This window comes from Papilio machaon, chromosome 2 (genome assembly GCF_912999745.1).
Source record: "Papilio machaon chromosome 2, ilPapMach1.1, whole genome shotgun sequence".
In the NCBI taxonomy this organism is placed as follows: domain Eukaryota; kingdom Metazoa; phylum Arthropoda; class Insecta; order Lepidoptera; family Papilionidae; genus Papilio; species Papilio machaon.
Window position 1 is genome coordinate 7,438,986 of NC_059987.1, and position 27,991 is coordinate 7,466,976.

The 27,991-nt window shown below is 33.7% G+C and overlaps 1 protein-coding gene across 1 annotated transcript in view; it reads right to left on the reverse strand.

Annotated features, from left to right (window-relative positions):
* LOC106714446 overlaps window positions 1–27,991 on the reverse strand; it is a 71,499-nt gene that overhangs the window by 15,359 nt on the left and 28,149 nt on the right. The window contains exon 2 of the mRNA XM_014507499.2: window positions 20,088–20,304. Coding sequence (XP_014362985.2) covers window positions 20,088–20,304 — 217 coding nt within the window. The remainder of the gene's footprint in view (window positions 1–20,087; window positions 20,305–27,991) is intronic.

A 27,991-nucleotide genomic window follows, 5' to 3' on the forward strand; every position in this document is an offset into this window, starting at 1 on the left:
ACTGTACAAACAAACGATTGAGACGTTTGAAAAACTTCCCACTAATAAATTTGCATATAAAATAGTGATTAATAATAAAAAAAACAGACAAGGTATAATAAACTAAAGGCATATAAATAAATCAGTCATTAAATCTTCATAGAAGTCGTTAAATATGGTAATTACGTCAGATCAAAAGTTAAACTTAAGCCGTGTTTTACTCCAATTAACGACCAACCGTGAAATACTACTAAAGTAGCACTTGTATTAAAACACATTTTTCTCTGATTTTTAATGCCGGCTATACACGTTGGTCGAGGCTTGCCGAGTGGACAAATGCCAACAGGAGTGTAAGCCAATAAATACAATTCAAGTGTATAGAGAGTAGGACTTAGGTACTTTGGGCAAGGTTTTATAAGTGGCCAGTTTAGATAAGTGATTAATTTCTACTGGGGCACGGACCAACGCGTAGACACCATAGGACAAGCGCGCGCGAACGCGTTTGATTTGGTCAGAAAAACTGACACTCGCTCTGAAGTGAGGCAAGTGGTCGCTTGTGTCTGTGAGTCTTGACAAGCTACGCCAAATAATTGACGCAGAACAATAGCAAGCAATGCAAATGTACTGTTTATAGGTTGGTATTAGCTTTCACTCGGAAATCCTCAGCCAACATGTATAGCGATAGCAAGATAGGTGGAAATATAAAGTAAGAGTACAAATAATAAGAGATAATAAACTATGATCTAGCCCAATCCCTCATTCAATTCATAGTATTATCAGATTGGTAAGGCAGTGAACACTGGCGTTCCCTCCGTGTTCAGAGTGACAGCGACGGGGCATAGATAACACGAACAGTGATTGTATAGGTGTTACGCCTGTCAAAGACCGAGTTTAAGATTTTAATTAGGAAACATATTCCCCTCGTGTAAACATTGACCCACTTAATGGAAATATTGTTGTTTCTGTCTTTTTGCAAGGAAAAAAGAGAGTTGATATATATGCACTGGAGTTTCTGTAGTTGAATTTCATGGTAGTAAAATTATGTATAATAATAATAAGTAATATTGAAGCGCCTTGTTTATTTATTTTTACCAGCTGTTAAAATACGAATAGGAATATACATCCATTTGTTATTTAGGAAATATAAAAAAACCTGACATATAAACATATTTTTGAATCTTTAATCGTTTTTAGAATAAGCTTCTGTTTTGCTACTGCGTGTATAATTTAGTGAAGGCGCATAATTATTGAAAATCAGAAAAAGCTATTAACGTTGTAAAATTTATTTGATATTCATTACTATTTCAATATTGTTTTTTTTTTTCACCCGTTAAGTCTAAGATAACAAGAATATAAATTAATTATCGAAAATCAACATCGTAAAGTTTTATGGTGAAGTTGTCCTCCCGATCGGTTCCGGCCAAATTGATATCGCTTGTAATTCCACGTTTGCGTCTGTGATTTGTTAATACACAAAAAAAAAATTAGGCGCCTCATCTATTGCCCGAGGACTGAGATAAAGATCCTTGGTATAAAAATCCTGGTGTACAAAAAATACACTATACATATACTTGGTATGGAAAATAAGGTAATCGCTAGTTTAAACTATTAAAATGTACAATAATAACGTGTCAAAATAAAGCAGGTACTCGAATATTAACAATTTTAAATGAAAATCCAACAGAACCAAATAACCAAATATTCTAAGAAAGCCTTGTCATATTCAAATAAATGAAAACAGAAATATGTTAAACATTATTGTTGTCATCAAGTTCTTGCGCAATTCGTGCTCTTTGTTATTTGCGAATATACAGCGTGGTACGGAATAATTATCTCGCCAGTTGTTGTGGCAACGCGCTCTGTGCCGCTCCTCGTCTTATTCGATGGCTTTTGTTTATTTCGTCCCTTGTCGATCGCTAACACATTTACCCACTAACCTGTGGGTGAAAATTCGCAAAACGAACGTGCTATTGTGACGACCTTCCCACAATACTCCCCGCCGGCGCGCTTATCGACTCCCGCCTCAAAGAAGTTCAAAAGGCATCGGTTTAGACATACGCTATCACACCGCCATCGTTTGTCAGTTTTCGCCCCAGGAAGCGATTGTCTCCGGGTTACAAATGGCTTTTTCGAGAACGCCCCGCTTGTTTCCATTTTAATTGACATCGTTGCAATAGCTACAATAGTTAGAGATGTCGGCGAGGCGCCGCGAAGCCGCGCACCGGGGACGTATCAAATTCATTCGACTTTGATTTGTCCCCGCTCATTGAGCGGCGGCGGTCGCGATGGAGAGCGTCGCGAGGCGAGCGAAGCCTGCCTATACTGCGACCTGCGACGTCATCGTGTGCGTGTTCGAGTATTAATCTCATTTGTGTAATAAAATCTGTGCCTTAGCCGCGCCGATGGCGGAGTGATCCGTCCCTGAAATGCTTGCCTCCGCACGATAATCCTGTTAGGTTAAGAAGGTTTCTACATATTACGTGCTTTGCTACGCCTTAAGGATTAAAACGACATGTACGTATAACTCGATACGTATCGCAGGGGTGAGCCGGAGCCGTACGTATTTAGCTCAGAACTGTGTTATGAAAGCGATGATCTTGTAGGTATTCATTAGTCGGGCCGGTCGGCGGCGAGGCTTAGTAGATCACCGTTGTAAAGATGCGACGTGGATTTACGTCAAAGCCACCGCATCGAGGTGGTCATCGCGGGGGCCCGGTGTTTACGCCGGACGATGAAGACAAAGGACGCTTTAATTATTCAGACAAAGCAAAAGCGACCTTAATATCTGGCGCGTAGTCGACATTTGTAAATATTTAAGTTTGCCTGCCAATTCGGCGTTAAGACGAGTAGTTTGCATGAGAGAGGAATCGGAGAACGTCTGGGAGCTAAAGCTACCCTCCGGGCAGCGGACAGCGGACAGAGGGGGGCGGGTAGCGGGAAGGGGGGTGGACATAAATAATTAATCTGCGCCGATGTGCGGCGGACGATTTACTAAATCCTGCGGCGGCGGCGGCAGTGCGCCCGGCCTGACGGACCTTCGAGACCTTCACAGCACTGGCTGGGCGTTATGTTGGAAAATAATACACCTTGCTATTGCCTCTAGCCTAAAGAATATTTCGACCTCTCCGAAGAATTAAACATAAATTGATGACGAAAAGGGTTACATCTTATATGGGATCGCCATATAAGATGTGACTCTTTTCTATGATCTCATTAAAAGCACGTGACATTACAAGATCTCAAGCTTTAATCGAGTCGTTAACATTGACTTATTATAATAGTCCTTAGTTGTTGTAATAAATATACGGAGCAGGCAAATATTTGCAAACATTTAAATATAACAATCATATAAATGCAAATGAGTTAATTAAAACTCAATAAAATTCTAATTTCATCCAGTGACCACGATGACAAACATTTTGTTTAACTTTTAGTCTTCGTTTAGTAGTAAACTGTTTACTATAAAGCATTGCCGACAATGGTATAGGGATGTATTTGTTACGTTGCGGGGCAAAGCTGGTCTAATCCCGCGGCGATCCGGCGCGGGCGCGCGGTGAGACAAGACGGGACGCAAGACGCCGTGTGTTGCTTACAGTGGGGCTTCCCTACCTCGCCACTATGCTAACAAGTAACAACCCTTTACATCTACATTTAAGTATCTTTCTTGACCACTGTGACCGATTTCATTAAAAGTATTACAAACAATAACAAGTTTATTTGCTTACTGTCACATTCGAGTTACAGCCACATTTATACTATATAGTACAATTTTTACACAATTTTTATACCTGGCTACTACCAAAAAGAATGAATCCAAAAGAAAAAAAAACACAATGTGGACTTGATCAGATGATTTAATTTGAATATTTGCAGCTTATGGTTACATTGTCGTACTTAGAGTGGTTCAGCCACTTTTTGAAGATAGATTTATTAACTAAATCCACACTAAGGGTCCGTTAACTGACCTGTTAACTGTTCTAAATTCGACAGTAAATTACGAGAATCATCATCATTAAATGTTGCCTATGTATAAAAGTGAAGAACAATTCAAATGAAAGTCAGTTATACGTATATTTAAGTTAGCTCGTGCAAAAGTTACCTCAGCTAACTAATCGAGGCCTTTAACTCGATTGCGCCGAAAGCTTACGACTGATGTATCAGATTAGAGACTAATTTTGCACTCAACTTTTGTTTCGTACGTTCACCAAGTTTAAATAAATTGTCATTCACAACAGAGGTCTGTTTGTTGTACATAAGATATTTATATATGTAGTTTTTTTTACTGTAGCCGACACGTTTCATTTAAAACTTGAGATTTTAAAAAATAAAAAATTTTCCTTGTACCAACCTTGTACCAACTACATTTTTGATATAATTTCTCAATGGTTTTTAATAAAATAAAACTATAACTGAATTATTAACGAGTGTTTCAGATGTGAATATTGGTTATTTGTGGTTAATCTCATCAAGCTATATGTACTAATTTAATCTTTGTTCATTTGACCAAAAATGGTGATTACCATGTCGCGCATTAACAAGGATTAGCATTATTACTCGTTAGCGGTCCACCAAAGCATTAAATAATTAAGAGGATAAAGATTTGTTAGCGCATTGGTTGAAACGCTAATACCGTACAATTCTCGATCAATGCACGTCGAAATAGCAGCCAAATAATCGGCGAGCACTTAATGAACGCGTTTGAAAAGTTAAAAGCCTAGTGTTAGGGCGCGGCCACACTGCGCGACAAATTAACATCGCGCAGTAATTCCACGGCCTGCGAGTGTGGACTTAGCGGCATTATCGCCTAAATTGTCCTAATGTTAGTTGCGACCGTAGAGGGTCATTAGTGAATTAGGATACAAATGTGAACGCTCCGAATGTGATACCGAATACGTAACGTGACGTTGCATTTTATCGTACTGCCAAATTATATGCAAATAGCGTACTGATATTAAACCTGTTTGAAAAAATATTTTAAATAGCTTCCATTTTTAGTTAATTACACAAAAATATATTATTTATACGATATTTGAGTAAATTTATACGATATCTTTTAAAGTAAAGCACATTTTCGATCGGTTTCATCTAGTAATTATATGAAGTACCTCAAAGAACATGAATCATTAGGGACAATATTGTATTGCAGGAACGAGAAGGATTAAGGATAATCGAAATTGCGTGCGAACGTTCGGCTTTGCAATGAAACGCGCTTTAGACGCGCCAGATAGATCTAGTAATTAATTTTACCGCGCGAAATGCTCTAAATGCACTAGAAACTATAATCCTCATTAAAATTGAAATAGGCGACTGTTCACTTTGCGTCAAATATAATTTTACCTTCTAAACGCGGAACATAATTACTCGTTTCGCCGAATCCGATGCCAGTATACAGTTATATTTTGAATCTATCATAGCTTTTAAATGAATCCATTTCCATTTGAAACTATATACAATTAAATGGGTCTCACTTTGTTCAATATTAACGAATATTATATTTGAGCTTTATGCTTGTTCAAATAAAACAAGTACATATAAAATATCGAATTACTTTGTACTACCCAAATTATACTCTTTCATTATGATATATCCCGACGCATTTGTGAATGAGAATTGGGCACAATGAAATAATACGTCGCGATCAGTTTCATTTGCACTCAGCCTTTCAATTTTTCGCATAACGCACCGTCCAATGAAAACATAAATTAATTCGCTCATTTTTTGCATACAATTTTATATCATTGGGACCAAATATCTGAGAGCGCATTTCACGAGCCATAATCCCGTCTCTTTATGAAAGTTATGGATTACTTTCGTCATACAGATTTATTCAACCGAAATAAAAATAAATTATTTCATTATTTTGAGGCAAACATGATTGGCGAGTGAATATAAGAGGAAATTATATAAAGGTATTATAATAGTGTTATGATGAAGTTCAATACGGGGTCGATGAAGGCACGTCATAAAATACGAAATCAAAACAAGAGGATGTGATGCAGGCGCGCCGTGTAGGGAGCGACTGTGTCGACGCGATATCCGACACGGGTTCGGATTATTCGACGTCAAATCCGGGATTAAGCGGGGCTGGGATAAAGCGGAGGCCGGGATCGGCTCGAGGCCGGGTCAGCGGGATTTTGCAGGGCAATAAAAGTGTCTGCAGCCGATTTAGGCTAAGCCGGGAGGCAATTCGGCTCGGTTACCAATTGCTAGGTAATTTCGACGTGCGAGCGCGATCTGTCCGCACAAAGCCTCTCTAATGCTCGCCAATGGGATTAGCCTAGTGTCGTGCGGCCCTTGCGATTTATTGAACGGAATCAAACACGTTAAGGTCTAGCTCCTAGATCTTCGCTGGCCGACCTTGAATGTTTGCGTATCACCGAGAAAACCGGACGTCGCTCGCTCATTTCCATGTTGTCAATAATATTTAATTAAATCCTCGACGAGGAATGTTTAAAAGACAATTTGGCTCACATTACTGATAAATAAAAGTCATGGCTACCATTTTAAAGCCTCGGTATCTCAATTATATGCTATATCTAATTTACATCATAATATATATGAGTTGTGTAGTAAGACTAGAGCGGAGTTTGAGTTGTTATTAGCGGGTGAGTGTAGCGGCTTCTGTCGTGTATACGCAACGTTCATAGGGATAAAAGTTTTTCTAAGCTAAAACGGGGCTCATTTGCAACCACCGTCGACTGACTATTATACGGGCCCTCGGTAATCCGGATTGGAGATTCATTAGGGCAAGATTATACTCTATTGAAATCTGGCTTAAGCGAGCGCACGAACGGAACCGATAACCAAGTGCCCACTGCCGTAAATAAATATAAATTAAAAAATCTAAAAAAAATTATAAGATTTTTCGACTTTTTAGATAAACCCATTTTTTGGCAAGGAAAAGCTACACCTTGTTTGCTATAGTTACATTAAAGTTGTATACTAATAAATACACAGAATTCAACTTTAAATTATAAACATATGTTTTACCAAAAACATTTTTGATAATAATTTATTATATCATTTCGAACTACCAACATTTATATCGTATGTGTTTATATAATACACAATCTTCAAATATGTTGTATGTAATGTATGAATTCTTTCCGACAATCAAAGGGAACGCATTAACCTTATTGGATAAGTCGTGTGCCGTTGCGATGATACATCAAAGGCGTCCGTCATGTGTGGCAAACAAAAGACAAATATTTGAGGACGGAGTGGTAACGACCAATTACTATGTTTTTCCTTCCAATATCATAACACATCAAGATTTGCTTTACTTCTGATTAATCTGTAATCAATTAATGACATTTTTCATGTTCAAATACAAAGCTTATACTTCGGTTGCAAATTAAAAGGTTGAACAAAAAAATATTCAATGACAATCTAAATATACCCGTTGATTTGCAAAATTGAATCTATTAGTCTAGGTTAGATCCTGATAAAAAATTTATTGCATCAGGTGGGTCTTGTTACTAGAGTACTCTAAAATAATGTACATATATCTGTCAAGAGGACCTCCAAAATTCCAATGTCACTCTACGGTAGGTCGCGGTTTCACTCTAGGAACGAACTTTATTGACTATCAAATTACCAACCCTCCGTTTGTAACAACAGTCTAAATTGTATCTTGTGTGGTAACGATAGAGTTTATTTTAGAACGATTAGTTAGTATTAGTAGCTCTCTACTGCAAACTGGAGATAAGCCGAGGGATTAGTTCAGTGGAATGTAAAAATAAAATAAAAAGTATAACCCCATTTTTCATTTTGTCCTAGAAGCGCACGGATGATGGTCACCCTAACGAATTAGTTGATTAATTATAATGAATTATTTGTTTTAGCTTAATATTATTAATTCAAATAACATTTTAATGATTCTTAAAAAAATATGCTTTAATTTCCGTTTCGAAAATGTAATATATGTTTTAATAAATTATTAAAAACAAGTTTGTTAATCGTATTCATGTTTTGCAATCTGATTTTGAAATATCAAATCTATTTCTTTCTAAGCTCAAAATTGAAAAAAGCAAAATTGCACGATATATTTTATAACTATCTAGGCAATAAATATTGCTAATTGGCAATCAAATTTGGAATCAAATTGTGATACGCATATGAAGGAAAAAAAATCAAAATTAAAATTTTTGATTTTTTTTCTACTCGATTCCACAATCTATGTGATTAGGGTCTTATTATATAAATTAGCATGTAGAGTAGAACTGTGATTGTCATAATGTTGTTGTGTTTCAATCAAACACTTTAGAGAATAAGCCGAATTTATAGCGTACTAGCTTTTCCCGCGACTCCGTCCGCGCGGAATAAAAAATAGAAAACGGGGTAAAAATTATCCTATGTCCGTTTCCTGGTTCTAAGCTACCTGCCCACCAATTTTCAGTCAAATCGATTCAGCCGTTCTTGAGTTATAAATAGTGTAACTAACACGACTTTCATTTTATATATATAGATTAATAAAAATGATGTGCATATATAATATGACAAATGGTTGGCGGTAATCTTGTCTACATATAGTACATAGTATATGTATGCTGTACACTATTACCCGCACGGCCACTTGGCGCTCTGTCCAGAGATAATCCCGTTGTCCGTCCCGCTCACACACGCCGCTCTTGTTCGCAAATCCTCGCTGCGTCCTTTTCTAATCCCTTATTTGAATCTTATCAGATCTCTAGAGATACACCGGCAACCGGCAACGTAGTCCGATGTGTGGATGTAAGGATTTAGGATTTAGGGTTGTCCATACTTGAAAATTATTTCATGTAATTTTTTCTCTTGAAAGTTGTTTTAAGCCATCTTTAGTTATTTTGGCAACCCTAATTGAATACTGATATAAACTCACAGTTGGGTAGGAAGAAATATATGAAACTTAAAAATTACTGAACTGCATTATACCAGACCGTTTTTGGGTTCAGACAAACCAAAATTATTTATATTATATTAAATATTTTTAAAAACAATTGGTACGTGCCGTCCGGGATTCCATCCGGGGGTGTCCACGTTTGGAGGCGAGCCTACCCGGGTATTTCGTGACTCTTTTATTTTTAAATTGATTTACATTTAAAAAAATTCACACTTTCTTACGGTCGTGCGTTTTATTATTTTGTTGATACAGCTTTTCAGAGCAGCAGAGGGATCTTGATTAGTAAATCCTAAGAATATATCTAAAATTTATTCAAACATAACCCTATTTAGCGGTCATACATTAAAGGTCGGCGTCCATACTGTATCTGCGATTAACGGGCTTTGAATGGACGATTGAAGCTAAATTTATATGACTGCAACACGTCACCAGATTACGGTGACAGGCAGAGCCGCGCCGCGAACAGCTGTCGTGATCAGTCTCCAAATGAATCTAAGAGATTGCCACAAGATATAATCATACTAATATTATAAATACGAATGTTTACATTATATTTATGTAACCAATTTTACTATAAGTAAATTCAAATCATCACTGGTAAAATAAATGGAGATTATATCGTTTAAATAGTAAAAAATAGTAAATATCATTACTATTTTTATTTAGTTATCTGACTAAGTTTAAAATGTATAAATGTCTATCTACATCAAACATTGTAAAAACAACTTATTGATATAAAAGGAAGTAATCGACCGGGATTAATGCCAACAGGAAACTGGCAGCCATATTTTATAAAGGAGGCAGCGCGAATTAAAGGTTTATTTCTTGCGAGTGTAATAAGATAATATACGTAACCCTTTGTAGGGATTAAGATTTTGTTAAGGGCGCGGTCCGTAAGCCTAGACAGACGGGGGCCGATTAGACAAGGGAGCGCGGCCGTCCTCTTACTTTCTATGCTTTTTACGATCGCCAAACAAAAGGTAACATTGATCTTAAAGAAATCACAAACTCTGCAATTTTGTCTAGTATTGTTTAATAATGATATATATTTTTTAATGTACAAAAAAACAGACTATCTAACATTAAATATTTTAAACTAAACATAACGTAATGTGAAAAATACGTGTATCAACAATAACTTATCATAATTTTTGTGAAACAAATTTCTTTAAATATATTGAGTTAAATCACAGATACAAAACTATATACTAGTAAAATCAATGACATTTGACGTAAACGTGTTAGAACTGGCAGGTGATAAATAATTTATTCATCGGAATCAGTTTATCTACCAGTAGTAAAGTCAATTGAATAATAGCACGTGCGTAATATACAAATTTGTAACCCAATAGACGCTCGTGTCTATTTAAAATTATTTTATCTGGCAATAACCGGTTCAGGTTTTACGAACTTGTCCAGTATCCAAATGGTGAAAATTTCTTTGACAATTCTTCGTAATAAAAAATAATCAGCTTTTGTAAATTATATTAACGGTTTAGTGCTTCTGATTAAAAAAACAAACCTAAATCTTATACAACCTTTCGATAACCTTAGAATAAATAATAATGCGCTGGATGCCGGTTAGATATATGAACGATTCCCCGGGGTATGACAGTGTTCTTAGAGTCGAGTGGAAACCGCGCACTTCCGCTAAGCCTAATCCTGACAAATGGTTTGGATCATCCGCCTCACGTACGCGACGCCTGCTTGTCCACATGACTCGATTCTTTATCGATTGATCGCGGCTCAGCTGATTGCCTCTCTGTTGTTGCCGCCGGATTAAACGCACACAATGACGCAAATGAATGCTCATGTAGTTGTGATTCGTAAGGAATTATAAAGGTAGTAAAGCTAGTTTCACACAGGGGCAGATAAATGAATACAGGAGGATAGTGCAGTACTGCTATTGTAACATTTTTTTACAAGATTATGTTATGGGTGCGTTCAAACAATAGCAGTACCACGCTATCACTCTGTTGTGATCTAGTGTAGAACCAGTATAACTAAAAAATCAAGACTTACAAAGCATACACATACGCAAAGGCATACGAAAGATTGACGTATTTGCGTAAACATATACTTTACTAGCTGTACCCGCGACTTCGTTCACATAAAATACTGTCTTCGGGTAGCATTTTAATTATTTAGGCTATTGATTTTACTTAAGCTTATAAAAATTACAACAAATAATATCAAAGTTGCACATTCACATAAATCTTACATATTTATTCCCATACAAAATTATATCCCCTATTCCTAATTTTTATTTTGCATCCTTAAGAGTAAAACTTTTACAAACTATGAATGCCATATTAATTTATATTAAATTAACACACTAAAAATTTCAAGCTTCTTTTAACCCCTTAAAATCCCTTATTCGCGTTACAAATTAGTCCTTTTCTTTGCGGATGTCTATGGGCGGCGGTCGCTTCGCTATTTAGGCGGACTCAGGTCGCTCTCTCAGGTTGCTCGTTTTCCACCTTATGATATAAAAAAAGCAGTTCAGTTCGCATCTATAATATTAGTAAGAAATTAAGAATTGGCGTTAAAAGGTTACAGTTACTGTAATTGATGCAGTTTACATATATAAATCGTTTAGATTAATGTTGATGTCTTTTTGTATACATAATTTGTGTATTTCTAACGATAATCTTATGCTAATGATGCGTGTTAACATACATATCGTGTTACGTCCGCCCTTACTAAAACGATATTTTGGAAACCGGATTCTAAAAATCTATTCGTATACATCAAATTAAAATGTTAAATTAAACAGACATTAAACTGGATTATAAGAAATATATACAACTAGCTTTTACCCGCGACTCCGTCCGCGCGGAATAAAAAATAGAAAACGGGGTAAATAATTTTTACCTATGTCCTTTTCCCGGTTCTAAGCTACCTGCCCACCAATTTTCAGTCAAATCGATTCAGCCGTTCTTGAGTTATAAATAGTGTAACTAACACGATTTTCTTTTATATATATATAGATTTGAGAGATACATCGATGAATCTTATGTATATGGGCCAACGTAAAAAATTGACGATTTTTACTTTTTTGTTTTTAAAGCTACCTCTTAGTTAATAACGTGCACTAAACACATTTACAGGTGTAACTGTTATTTTTGCTAAACTAAAAGTTCCTATGCGTCTATTTTCCTATATGGTTGAAACTTTGAGAGCCTCTCCTGAAAAGGTGTCAATTTGCACATTGGCCCTTATTCTTAGTAACCACTGACATAATTTCTTCAAGTGTAGTGGAGCAACCGATTTGAAACAATACCCTAGTTATCAAGGAATTCCAAAAGCATTGGCATTTTTCTGAAAAGATCTAAATGTAATAAATATTTAATTGTACCTTGTTGTTTATTTAATTTATCTGTTATATTTCGGTTGATACTCTACAACTGGAAAATAAAAAAGAGTGAAGGTAAAAAAAAAGTTACAGTACATAACAAAACTGATGGATGAATATTATTTTGAAATGGTATTAATACAAAACCGTTGCAAAATAAAAGTCAGAATAGAAATGATAACTTGTACGCGTATTGAGGTCATAAGCCTTTTTAAGAGAGATATCAAAACACCAATAAAAAAAAACTAGTTTATTACAAACGTTATCTATGTTTTAAAAAACCACGAACGTTTTAAAAAAATCCATAAACTTTACCGGTGACATTGGCTCGAGGCCGATTAAATTATTTAAATAGCCTTAATACGATGGGGCCCCTGTGATATAGTAAGTTCAAAATGTCGTGATTAAAAATCGAAACTGGGTTTTGATCTTGGTTATAAAATATCAAATGATTGATTATATTATTATTATTAAGGATTTTCTCGTTTTGTTTTCCAATTATGATTTGAGAAACGTAATCATACTTCATACTAATATTATAAATGCGAATGTTTACATGGATGGATGGATGTTTGTTGTAAGGTATCTCAAGAACGGCTGTATGGATTTTACTGAAATTTAGCATAGATGTAGAACATAATCTGGAAGAACACATAGGCTACTAATTTTTTTTTATAATTCCGCGCGGACGGAGTCGCGGGCAGCTAGTTTGAAACTATAAACTATAAAGACAAACAAAACTTCACATATACGTCCATAATTTAAAATAACAAGTAAATAGTCATTGATAAACTGCGAAGCTTAAAAATCCTAAAACAAACAGACATTTCTAGTTCTCCATGTGCAATATCGGAATGGGAAAATAAAACTGTGACAGAAAACTTTAATTTCATAAATTCTAGTTATAACCAGTTTGAACCGGTTACGACCGGTTCACATTAATAGTATAGCAGTTAACAAAGAGCGGTGCAGCTTCGGATATGTGGAGCTAAGTAAAGCGCACTACGTAGATATATGTAGCTTAGCAGTGCTTGATCCGGATGAGCTGAGATTAGGTGGCAGCGGCTGCCCATCGGCCGGGATACATCTCCGACGGGTTTACTCGGATCCGGATTAAATTGAATAACTTACAGGGGATTTATTATGTTATCTTATATTATGTATTATAATCACACATTCAAATTAAATTAAATTAAAGTCTTTTTTATTTTTAACCTTCATATCGTTGAGTTTTTCTCCGTGCAATATTTCAATGCCAATTGTTGTGCTCTATTTTTAATTACGGCAAATAATGTATCGGAAAATGGTTTTCTCTGATGCATAAACAGTAATACATGAAACAGAGTTTAAACAGAGATATGTTTTTAATGTACGTAACCTTAATGTTAATCTAAATTTTATTTAATGTAAAAATCAAGTTTTAAAAATATTTAATATCAACAAGTTTATATTCTCATTAATAACTTAATAATAAACAAAATTAACAAACTGATAAATTAATATTCTAAAACTAATAGACATTTATATGAATCGTAATCTATCCCCAAGACGGTAATAAAAAACGTTTTTAAAACCTGTCGCAGAATTTTAATAAAATATTTAATAAAAAAAGTAATTAATATTTAAATCTTTGAATAAAAATAATAAATTAAGAAGTAAATGATTCAAACGTAGAAAAAACATCATCCATAATGCTCGCTATGAAATATGATTTTTCATGTAATATTCATATAAAAATTTGTCTTTATAAAAATTTAAATAATTTCTATTAATTTATTGTAAAAAAAAATCATTTTAATTTATGTAGTTAAATTCATTTAAATTATTTTAATTTAAAGCTATCAAAAACTTAATCGGAAGTTAATATTAATTAGATGTTCAGGTTTTTAACTATTTAAAAGCATTCAAATCTATATTCAAGAATAAAAAGTTGCCAGTGTTAATTACGACGTTATAAATATTAAAGGGTCACCCCGCGGTCCGTCTGAAATAAAAATGAAGTCGGCGCGTGACGGCAATATTTAATTAATTGTTGTTGGACTTACCATATTAGAAGACTAATACGCGAATATTTAAAATGTTGTCGAATTTGGTCTCTATAACTACGAATTCAGAGAGTATTGAATTGAACTTTATCACAATGTAATACAATTCATTTTAGCTGAGCAAAATTTATTATTTTGTACTTGGATAGGTTTACGAATAGTGTTAGAGCGGTACCCTATATGGTTGTCATTTGTTGTCGTAGATCTGTTATAGTTATGAATTTCAAATGGAACAGTTTACAGTATTGGTAGAGTCAAGCAACTGTACATTTAAAAATATTACAAAAAGAATAATTTATAACAAATTTATATGTTGTAAAATTTCTTTACCACTCCTTCACTCTGTTCCATTTTTTCCATTCATTAGTAAGTCTTGACTCAGTTATCATTAGTGCCGATTATGGAAATGACTGTTTAAATAAAAAATAAATGAATAATTATACTTAACCTTTCTCATATAAAGTAGTAAAATTAACACAAATAGATATAATACTATGTTCCTTATGAGTGGCCCACGTGTATACATACTCAGCGGTGCTGGGATCAGTCATAAGCCGGATTAGGCGACCGTCGTATCAGGATTGTATTCCGAATTCGAAAATATCATGGATTTGCCAAACAAGGTATGTGTGTTTAAATTTGATTGTTTTGCAAAAACTTATTTATTTATGTTAGAAAAAAAATGTGACACAAGGGTTAAATAATTCAAAATATATATACTTCTTGGATTCCTTTCAACCCTTCGTGTTACAAAAGTGGCAAATGATTCCGCGTTTCTTCTCATAAAAAGATCACTAACTAAAGTGCAAAGTCCATACTTCCCCATAAATTACAATTACATTAATCACTAACATTAGAATATCCTTTGCCTATTTTCTTTTTACAAAGATACCACTATTTTGTATAAAAAGATGCCATTAAGTTTATTTTATTAAGATAACACTCCGAGTACTACATTTACTGTTTAGTTTAGACATCAAAACAATTGAATTCACAACTTTATCTTTTGCCATATTAAACCCTTTGAATCAAAGCAAAATTGCGTCGAAAAATTCAAAGAGAACTAAAGTATAAATTCATGTATGACGTAGTTACAAACACTGTAGATATATTGAAGGGGGATGGCGCGATTATCCGGATCATCCCGGGCCGGATCAAGCTCGTGTCGCCCGGAGATAAAGCAGAGCTACACGATATAGCACACACACGAATATGTACTCCTGGTACTTGATTCTTAAATTCAAATATTATTTAATACTAGTTACCTGATATAATGTGTTACGGACTTTTAAAACTTAATTAACCCATAACAATTTATCAGATTAAATTGATATGTTAACTACTAATATAGAATCCAGAACAATAGATTTTAAATAACTTAGTTCTTTTTTCTATTAACTTAGTAATTTATTATTGTCGAGGATGAATTCTCATGCTTTCCACACAGCATATTTATAGTGATCACGGGATACCTTAATTCTTTAAATCCGAAAGTGATTGTCTTAATAGAAAACATCTTTCATACTTATAAACTACGTTTTTGGCAACAAATGTGATAACTTAGTAAGCAACGTATGCTTTACCTAAAGAGAATAAAAAATAATTCCAACGAATAAAAAATATAAATCGGCTTATCTTTATAAAACCGGCTTATTCGAATAAAGTAACGACAACGCATAAGATTGCTTACATTTAAATTTTTTATTTTATTTCAATTTATTTCAGTAAAAGAGATAAATTGTCTACATGTTAATTGTTTTATAAATATGTTAAAATTTTATCTATTTAGAATTTAAAAAAGATCTATATTTTTAAAGTGTACTTAATCAACGAATCCATTTCTAATGACGTATGGACTGAAGTTTACGACTGATGTTTATCTTAAGATTCGAATTTGGTATGAATTGAAAAACGATTTAATCTTACTAATATTATAAATACGAATTTTTAGATGGATGGATGTTTATTTAAAGGTTGGCTCAACAGATCTTGATGAAATTTAGCACAGATGTAGAACATAGTCTGGAAGAAGACATAGACTTATTAAGTTTTTTTTTTAATTCCGCACGGACGAAGTTGCGGGCGACAGCTAGTTTTTAAATAAAGATAGAATTATTAATAAAGCGCTACCAACATAAACACAATATTGTAGTTTTTGATACAGACTAAACGCGTTATGTGGCAAAGTATTGTTGTGTTGACGCTACACAGGTAGAAATTGACAAAAGATATATCTCCGGCAGGGGCATAATCCGCCTCGCATTGTGCAATCGTTAATCGGCGCGGATCGACAGCGCGGGTCGACTTCGAATTAATAATGATTTACAACGCCCGATTAGAGGTATTAGGCATTAAATCGCCACCGTCTTTGACGGCGTTTACCAACCTCTTAATATCTCAGTACATATTTATGTAAAATCCACTAACGAATTTCACATCATAATTCCAAGTTTCCTATTTTACCTATAAATTGCACACATAGACATTGTGAAATAAATTATTCGCTGCCATTTAATGATGATACTAAATCCATGAGTTATTACTAATAATTCATATCAATCTTAATCCGATTTCGACTTAACATTTTGTTGACCTTTAATATTTTTGATATGTTCAAGAATTAGGTGTTTTTAAATTTATTAATTTAATGCGTAGCATTTAAGATACATTTTAAATGGATATTCTTTTCATTGTGTGAGTGTGTGTAGCGAGGGATTATGTTGGAAGCTCTCTGTACGGACAGACGGGATGTACCGGATTAGATTTAAGGGGTAAAAGAACTAGAACGAGATAAAAGATAGAATAATCGTATGTTATAGACAAGGACAAGACAAACGAAGATTTAGAGATTATGATTTAAAGCGTAGACTGAATGGAAAATTATGAAGAGGGAGTGGAACGATGTGGAATAAGAGGCCAGTGTTCTGTACGTAGCTGATGTGCCCGACACGTTTTAAAGTTTTTTATTCCTTAAAATTAAGAAGAAATAAATAGTTATTTTTAAATTTTTATATTATACGAGTAATAAGATTACTTCTCAAGTATTATTTATCTATACGGAACAACAATATTTCATTGACATTATAGGCTCTATCTTTGAAACTCATAAGCTCGTTTTTATCTCTATCTCAAATCTAAATTGAAACGTTTTGTTTAAAGTCCATTTTGTTTTATAAATTTCTTTTAAAAACCAATTAACAAACTACTAAACTACTAATTTTATAAAGATGGCTAATTGACTAAACTTGCACTAAGTAAGCGAGTATGTTGACCATAAACTACATAATTAGAGTACTAAAAAACTTAAATTATGATTGTCAATAACGTTCATTCATTTCGATTTCTATTCATCACTAAAGTGAATACAAGTCGGTATTATCCGTCAAGATTAGTTGCGTTTATCGTTTCGTCATTTTAACATCGATGAATTAATTGAGACATCAGATAAGCGCAGATCAGCTGTGCGCCTACACAAAGGGTCCTCCGGCCGGCGCGTGACCGGGAATAAACACCCTGTATCATCACTGAGCTTCTGTATTTGTACTTTATGCAATCCATCTTTTGTTAGCAACATTAAATAATAATGATTTTGATGTTTATATTAGTGTCCGATGATGTTATGAAAATAATTAGTTATTAAGTTGGAAAAGCATCCCAGTATTTAAATACTCTCGAAACACTTATATAAGAACATCCAACAATCTCTGTTTTTTTTTACAGAATGAGTAGGATGACCATGTTTTTTTTTTGTTCACGTTTTATTTAGCATTCAACTGATACAGGATGATTAAGTGCTAAAATTAAGGAGAATTATACTTTCATATTTGACTTAAATATTGTCGTGAGCGCTTAATTTTTTTTAATATTTGAAGCTTCAACAAATACTTTAAAGGTATGTTCGCAAATTAAAATGAAAAGAGTCCGCACACTGTTAGATACCTAATTACCATATATTTTATAGCAGAATTATTCAAATAGCAATCACGACGATAATCATTTAGACTTAAAGTAATTGAAAGATTTACATTTGTGATGGAATTTTTCAGATTAAATCATCAATAAATAAAATCGAATCCAAATGGCATAGGCATGTTAGCTTTTAATTCTATATCTTGATGAATTTTTAACAGATTTTTAATTGCTTGATCTATTATCATACTAATTTAATACCTAAATGCAAAAGCTTAGATGGATGGATGGATTGATGGAAGAAAGTATCTCTGGAACGGCTCAACGTATCTTGATGAGATTTAGCACAGATATAGAACATAGTCTGGATGAAAACATAGGCTACTAATTAATTATTTGTATTATTTTTTTTTTGCTCTGCGCGGCCGAACAGTTAGTATTCAATATATGAAAATCATAAAATATAGTCACGTAATCTTTGAAGAAAATTTGTTTTGTAAATGGGCACATTTTGTCGAGAACTCTTAAAAACACTATCATTTCAACTTTCTTAATATTTTCGACAGGGAATTAATTAATTGTAATATAAAATCACATTATATAAGGAGTTAAAAATAATTAGAAATGCCAAAACAATATTGTATTCGCATTATACTTTTTAAATTCATATTTTATTATTCCAAAAAATACTGTTAGATACTGTTTAGTTGAACACTGTTTTTAACCCTTTGACCGCCGCTGATTGATATTATTGACGTCAACGTATGTTTCACAATAAATATGTATCACCACAATGCTTTCGGTGTAAGTACTTCTTTATTTATTGGTTAAAATCACATTTGGCAAGCCTACGCATAATAATGTTTCAATAACCATGATTTGCCAAAAAATCGCGCCGGGCGTTGGAGTCACTGTACAAAAGGGTTGACGTATGTTTAAGCTAAATTGTATTTGAAACACTACCTAAATTTTTTATAGTAAAGACCTTAATTTTATTTATTTGTCTTATGAATAAAAGAGAAATGAACTGTCGATTTTCAAAGTCTGATTCATAGTTATTATTATTTAAATTAGTTATACGTTTACAATTATCTTGGTAACTAGCTATTACATATTTTGGATTTTTAATAGCTTAATAAACACATCGAAAGTTTTGCAAGACAAGGTACAACTTGTTTTGATTTAATTACCTTAGCATTTGTTTAAGCTAATGGTAACCAAAAATTTAACATTTAATTCAAATGAAATATTAAGGGAAATATTTTAATGAAAAAGTTGAACTTTTCAAATTAATTTCTAATTAAAATTTACGATAAACTGTATCAAAACTAGAAATTTTGATTTTGATAACTTAATTAATGTATTTAATATTAAAATAGAAATCGTACAAATTCAAAAATGCATACAATTATTTTGTTAACTTTCTAAATTTTTGAATTTCCATGTTGTATTAATGATCAATTAATTTAATCTTTTGAATTTCTTTTTTGAATTCATTCTCTTTAAATCTCCTAGATACAAAAAATAAATAATTCATAAGATTCCGAAAGTTATAATTTATCACTAAAAAAAAAACTTTATTTCTTCAGCTTTGGATATGAAGGAGGCAGAAGGCTTCGTATGATATAATAGACCATGGAGGATTTATAACAAGTTAACGAGTTGCGATACGTTTTTACTCACGTTTACAGCATGGACGTCGCCATGGGGGACAAGGGGGCGTTTGCCTCCCCTAGACAACTTACTACAGTCCCTTATATCCTAAATCCTCACAATTCCTATAAATTCACACAGATGGCTCAAAAATTACTTGTCGGTTTTTCTAATTCCCTAGACCTGGATAAAAAAAATTAGCTCTTCCCTAGATCTAGGCTAGAATAGGGTGGCGACGCTCTAAACCTACAGTGAAATAACGTACCTGATATTCCTTTGTTTAGAAGGTTATTGAAAGCTTCTTTCTTGGGTGATAGATGCGGCGTGTATGGGGTGTGCGGCGTGTGAGGTGTGTGCGGCGTGTGTGGTGTGTGAGGGCCGCGCTCGTGGGCCGCAGGCGCGGACGGCGGTCGTGGCACCGCACGCTCCTCCGGCGACCGACGCGGCGGAGTCTTACTGCGACGTAGATCCGATGACAAATTCTGTTAAAAAAGGCAGATTTTAGAATCATCGTTAGATTCGAATTAAGAACTTTTCCAATATTCCAATGGACCCAACCATCACCAGATCATCTATTCACCTTACAAGATCTTACACACCTTTGTATTTTATTTTAACTTATTTAACCATTTTATAAGATTAAAAATTAAAATATGTAGATACAGAACATATAAAAAATAAGCGATGTGATGACTAAAGTTTTCACTCTTTGACAATGAGTTTTAATTTCAGACAAATTCAAATATTTGAGTCCATACATAAAAGCAAAGTCGATACAGTTAGTCATTCTCAATATTTAAAAGTATAATAATATGTCATGTTTATTACCACATTTAGTAAAGACATTGAATCGTTTGAGCCTTCGGCCCCGCTATTTTAACCTCAATACATGCCTGTCACGACTGAGGACGTAACGTACTATTTTTGGATATTGAAAGATACCACTAAAAAAAATGACCAGTGGGCCTAGCACGAATAATTGTGTAAATCACCATCGTATCGTAATCGACAAAATTTGTGCAGTGGCTATCGGGCGTAAAGTATACCAAAAATCTCGTACCAATTTTGACATAATTCACGATAGCGATACGAAGGCGCTTATCACATATATTCATGCTAGGCCCACTGATCGAGCTAGGATTTCGCAGTAAAGGTTATGTGAAAGATGTATACCATAATTCTCTTTCGTCTGATTGCCATAACAATGAAGTCACGACCCCAACATGTTTCCATTTTCCATTTCTTAACTAACCACGCTTATAATTTTTAATAACGTGTATTGTCACTTTTTAATTTTATTTCTTGTGCCTAATTTCCTTTCAATTTTTTTTCATCCAGGTAAGATAACAAACGATATAAGATCATTATAAATTACGATCGATCTTGATAAAAGGATGGAATATTGAATTCGGCCTTAAATTAGCAAAAGTAGAATCCATAGAGCGCAAGTTCGTATCTAATCTAAGAAAAGTCGGACCACTTAAAGCGAATCGAGATTCAAATTGGACACGTTGTCCATTGCGTCAGTCGATACGAACCGTTGATGAGCCGCACTGATTACATTCATTGAATATTGTTGCTGGATGACGATTTGACCACATAATGGAGAATCTCTGTCCAACCGCTTAATAAGGTTAAACATGTACAAACATGGCATTTTAAAAGCCTTCATTTCAACAAATTGCACCAACGTTTACTTACTCTTTTTAATTATTTATTACTACCATACTAAATTAATTACATATTTAAAATAGCTTTTATCCATAATACATGGTATGGAAAATATGCATAATTGTTGAGACATAAATTCGTTTCTGTTTTTGAAGAATTTTATCAATCAGCCAGATTGATAAAATTAGCTATATAACAAACTGGCAGGAAATAATAAAAATAATATTTATAAATCATATACACATTATGGTCGTCTCAGCCAATGGCTCTGTCCACCACGCTAGGGGGAAAAGAGAAGGCGTCATAGCGCCATCCGTTACAAAAAAACTGTCGTCAACAATCATCGTCAACTCCAGTGATTAAAAAGTACTTCTTTAAAAAAAATCTTGTCTTTAAGAGGTGTTATAGTAAACTTTTATTAATTGTATTTATTATAACGCGTCAGAAAACAGTTACGCAGTTGCCCGGAGTGTTAGATCAACAAGTATGATCAACAAGGAAGGCAATAACGCACGTAGAGGAGCGGTCGATTCGCGCCACAGATAGGTCTAATATCGTATTGGAATTTGTGATGCCGTTTGACCCCTGTTAACCCAGATTACGCTCCTCGGCGCCTGATTCGTCCTCGGCCGAGCCTGATTGTGTTGTGACACAAACTGTAATGTATTACGTGTTAACTCTTGCTGCAATCACGGCTAGCGGACGACAATTACAATGGATATGTTCGCCGAACTTACAATTTATACGAAACGATTCGTGCCAGAGCCAGGCAACGGTTTGCATCCTACAACTGTCAACGGTTTCTTAGCTTTAATAAAAGATTTGTTTGCCTTAAAACTATAGCTGTTGTATGATTTACATAATTATGCACATATTTTAATTTCAAACATCTATTACACGTTTATAGCGTCAGTGGCTCGGGGGTTAAGCACTTGTCTTAAAATCTGTAGATCATGGGCTCGAATCCCGCCAGGTATCAATGTGTTTTTCGATTTACATATGTACATCCGACGTTTTTACGGTGTAAAAACATCGCGATGCATCCTGCATCGATCAAGTTTTAGGCAATATATTAGTATACGTTTTTCAATCGTAGTGCGAATTCAATTAAAGTGGGTAGAGTTAAAATTTGTAATAATTTTCATAAGGTAATTAATTTATCATTGCCACTGGTAAAAAAGGAAATTTCAATTCATAAATTTCTTCATAACCTATAACCATAACCTTCTTCCTTCTTTCATAACCATTAACATCGATAGAAAAATATTAGATGGCCATTCATAATAACTAGTTAGTTAAAATGTCTATCAATATTTTAAATATACACTCATAGTATAAAGATAAATGGACATTTCCCTTGAACATGATAAAACAATACGCATCCGGAAATAAATATTTGTAATTGATAATAAGAATGTGGGAACTAGACGAATATGTAATCATGCATATGTTATAGCTAAGTATATATTTCTTTGTACGATCACGTAAATATTTTCTTTCGAATGGTATATTAGATGTACAGATAATTCGAGTAACAGTGTGAGATTTCGACTGATGTTTCCTAAAACATCATGTACAATCATCATCATCATCATCATCAGCGCACTATACGTCCCCACCGAGGGGCTCGGAGCCTACCCCAAGTTAGGGGTGACTAGGCCATAGTCAACCACGCTGGCCAAGTGCGGGTTGGTTGACTTCACACATATCATTGAATTTCTTCTCAGATATGTGCAGGTTGCATCACGATGTTTTCCTTCACCGTAAGAACGTCGGATAAATGTACATATGTAAATCGAAAATCGAAAAACACATTGGTACATGGCGGGATTCGAACCCAGGACCTGCAGATTGCAAGTCAAGTGCTTAAACCCCTGAGCCACCGACGCTCATGTACAATATCAAAATTTAATTTAATTCTTTTTACAAAAAAAAATCTATTTAACATAATTGTATCAAAATGAAATCACGTTTGAGTAGATATATAAATATGTGGTAAATCTTACTAATACTCTAAATGCGAATGTTTGGATGTTTGTTTGAAGGTATCTTCGAAACGGTTCAACAGATCTTGACGAAATTTGGCACAGATGTAGAATATAGTCTGGAAGAACACATAGACATTATTACTTTTTTTTTTAATTCCGCGCGGACGGAGTCGCGGGCGGCAGCTAGTTTATATAATAAAATGAGAATTGTGTAAATGTAACTTATTATCAGATGAGAATACAGAGGCTCATCGTAATGGTTCCACACAAACAAGCGCCGAAACTATGCGATAGCAACATTTACTATGGCATTACATGTTTTGTATATCGCACTGAGCCACGATTAATTTATGTCCCAGTTATTTGTACGAGATAGCGTTTAGAAACGTCGTCGTATTTGTATATCATGTGGGCTTATCTTTTAATTCTCCAGCTGTCAGCGTGTTAAGAACTCAGACGCAGGTTTTTCCATTGGAAACGACGCCATTAAAAAAAATCAATGCTATTTATATAAACAGATGTCATTTTCGCTAACCACTATTGTAATTTGATATAACGTCACGATGATGATAGTGTGTATACCAAATATAGATTGGTTTAATATTGCCTTGAAGCCAAATAAATGGAATATTTAGTCGAAAACTGTGTTTTGTACGTACATAACGCATACATCAAAACGTATCGCATATGAACTTGAAAAAGATAATTCATGCGAGTGTTCTAAGAAAAAGAACGGGACATTCCCAGGACAAGGCAGAATGCAGAAGGTTCCGAGAGTCGATGCAGAATTATAAAAGCGGCACACGCATCGTATGAAGAGAGGGGCGCCATGAAAGTGCAAACCGACCGTGTTAACGTTTCCTTGCATATCTGAAACTTTTGTTGTCTATTTAATATTCAATTTACGATCTTTTATGCCTAGTGTATAATATGTAGCTGTTATTGTCCTAGTTCCTATTTCCATTCTAATACTTATTTTTAAATATGGGAATATAGTAGTAGTTTAATGACGTGTAAAATATATAGTAAATTTATTTTTAATTCTATTTGTTTTTAGATGAGATGTTTAGAGATTTATTTTTTGAGCTTGGCACACTATTGAACAAGTTTAAAACAGTGTTTTGAATTCTTAGTTTACTTTTACTTTATGATTTCAATATTTAAAAATTTTTATTTACATTAAACGCATACCACGTGACACGTATCACAAATCAAAAGGTAAACAGATAAAAAAAAATCTTGTTACTACCATACACTGTTTATTTTCTTTCCTCATATTTTCTATATTAAAAACGAGTATTTAAATTAAGGTTAATTAATCTAAACAGATTTTAATCACGCTTCGTGTATAAATTACGCAAGGGAATATACACTTACAACTCACAAGTAACGGTTGATGCCCGTTAGTTGTGAGTTCTAAGTTTATTCAAGGCTTAAAAATTAAGATGTACGTTTTTATCTCAGCTTATCTTAAATACTGATTGATTTTATCTACGCGATATGAACTATCAGGTCTTTTCATCTATTTTATAGTCAATACTTTTAACAGTTTCAGTGGAATTTTTAATAAATGAATTTTTAAAAAGTTTAGAATAAAGATATGTTGTGATATATAGATAAGCTTCATAAGAGTCGATATATAATTACATTTGTTGCATCAGATAGGAGATGGACATTTGATAAGCTTTTAGAACTTTCTGGAATAAATTTTCAAACAAACGAAGCTTTTAAATGAATACACGTTAATAGCCTACTAAAAATTTTACTTTAACTGTGATTATTAAATCATATTAAATATTCAATATTTAAAACATTTTTTCCAAAATTGACATTATGTTGATAATTTTTAATCATTAATAAGTATGTATAGTTTATTACGAGTAAGTATACAAGTTGCAATGCTAAAATATCGGGGAAACGTTTAAAGAAATTCAAACGTATTTTTGTCAATTATATCTAACATTTTGAAAAAAAAAATCCTTAAAATTTAATGCAAAGTTAGAAATACTGTAATAAAGAATCAAGCAATCAATAAATTCTAAATTAGCAATCAAAACAAGTTCGCTCTATACGTAGAACTGACAAATGGGTGAGTCGAGAGTAGCATTTGTTTACTCTGGCCACCTCGTCTGTAGCCGGGAGTCGGTGTAAGCACATCACTAATCCGTACCGACAGCGGGAGCTACTCTTATCCTACGTTTGTTTAGCTACGTAGAATTAAGGCTTTGTAAGATTCCGAACTACGCCCGTCGAGGTGACCTTTTGTACAACTACTGTTTTAGACATATTATGTCTGTAAGAATTATAACTCCCGCTAATAAAATGTTTTTATTAATTATACTTATAGTAATTTAAATGTAAAATAAGTAATATTAAAATTATACTTTCAGCAATTAATTTTTAAGTCATATCCTATCATTACATAGCCATATTTAGGGGATGGTAAATGTCTCTTTGGCCATTTTATATTGACGGCCATCTTAGATTTATTCATAGTGTACTGTACTTAGCGTTGCAAGGCGTCCGGATAAAGCCGGACTTTAGACTTTTTGATTGCGTGTCCGGCCAAAATAAACGGTTTTCCGGCTTTTGTTAGGCTTTTTACATTTCCCAAACGAGATTGTACCTATTAATACTGAGATAAAATCCTAAATAATATAGGGTGTCCGACCTTTGTACCCAAATGACCGGCCAAACTGGCTGGTCTGTCCGGCTAGTAGGTTTGGCGATCTGACAACCCTAACTGTCTGTACTCATTTCGTCAAACCCTTTTATTTGATTTCCATATTGGGTTGGTTGTATTATATTATTACTCACTTAATCTCGTTTAAGACACACTAAGTCACTTCTAACCGTTAGAAGTGACTTACCTAATTTTATTCTGCCACATTAGATACAAATTTGGTACACAACAGAGTATTGAAATCTTTAATTCAATAAATATTATTTATAATGATGTCCAGTTAAGATAATATTTACTTAACTTTATAATTAATTGGTTACCCTAATTCCCACAGTCTAGATATTGTGAATAAATATTGTCTACGGAAATGGGTGTTATCTCGTCTCCACTATATAACATAGCCAGTATATAGGTATATGTACCAAACTGTTTCTTGTCAACAGACAATTACTATATAAATACCTATTATTTTACATAAGTGAAGAATGGTTGACCTTATATATATTAGCTTATCACTGCAACTCTATATGCGCAGTATTCAAGTGAATAAGTAAACTGAAAATTATGTAATAAATTAAATTTAATTTTTATATTGTATTCTTTGAAGTTTGTTTCGTATGACTTATATTAATTCGTGAATAATTAAATGAATTATATTAATTCGTTCAGAAATAAAAAAGGTTTTACTAAGGGTACAAATTAATTCTTGTTATAATCAACAGATGGCGTAAACACCAGTAGCTGACTACATTTCTCGATACGGATATCTAGTTGAACAGTGTTCGTGGTTAACAAATTATCTCATATAATATATTTCTAATCGCTGTAATGAGTGTCTATTAAACTTATCTGTAACGAAGTTGTGGTCTTTATCGTATTTTATCGCGATGGATATCGAGTGATATCTTGCTACCTTAATCGATATCGTTTTGTGTTTTTCTGTGATTTACATGCGCATTTACAATGTTATGAGTTATAATGACGTCATTCGGTTAGGTGCATAGAAAGTTCTAGCACAATTATCTTAACCATTATTTTATGATCCCTAGAAGATTAGTTAGCAAGTAAGGAACGAACTTTATTTTTTTAATACCAATTTTATAGACGCTTATCAGTATCCATGACATAATTTTCATGGATACTAGATCCAATATCAACAAATTGGGTATATTTCGATATAGATCAGAAATATTTTACCAAAAATAATTGGCTTAACCGTCAAAAATCTTCTATTTCAAATGCCTCTATTTTTTTATGTACACATTTCACAATTGTATCTAAAAACTCGATGCTCTCAAGTGTGGTTTAGTCGAATTTAGCGCGGTATGAGCAATCTATTAGCACGGGCTCGCTATAGAGGCGTAATTAGTGTCATTTGCACTATTTTTGGATGGGATAAACACAGGAGGGCATATTGTCGAACGGCCCACAAATTGGAAGGCAATGGTTATGAGGCCTCCCGGTGCTAAGTTAATTTGTTCGGCTTTCGCTAACGTGTGAGTACGCCAGACTCGGAGGCTGCGGCGCTTTCATCTCAGATACGTTACAGTTATCTACATGGTGATTTTAAAATCGATAGAAATATTATATTTTTTTCCAGTTTTCCATATAAATATGAATTTAGTATTGAATTTAATGAATTTAGTCGTTTGAATTATAACGATTTAGTACAAAGCAGGATATTTTATGTAAAAAACATCCCAAATTAAAAACCAAAGACAATGTGCAACGATATTATGAGTCCTTACGTGATTATTAATATTTATCTTGCTTCTTACTCAGATTATAAATGCGAATGTTTAGATGGATGTATTGATGAATGTTTGT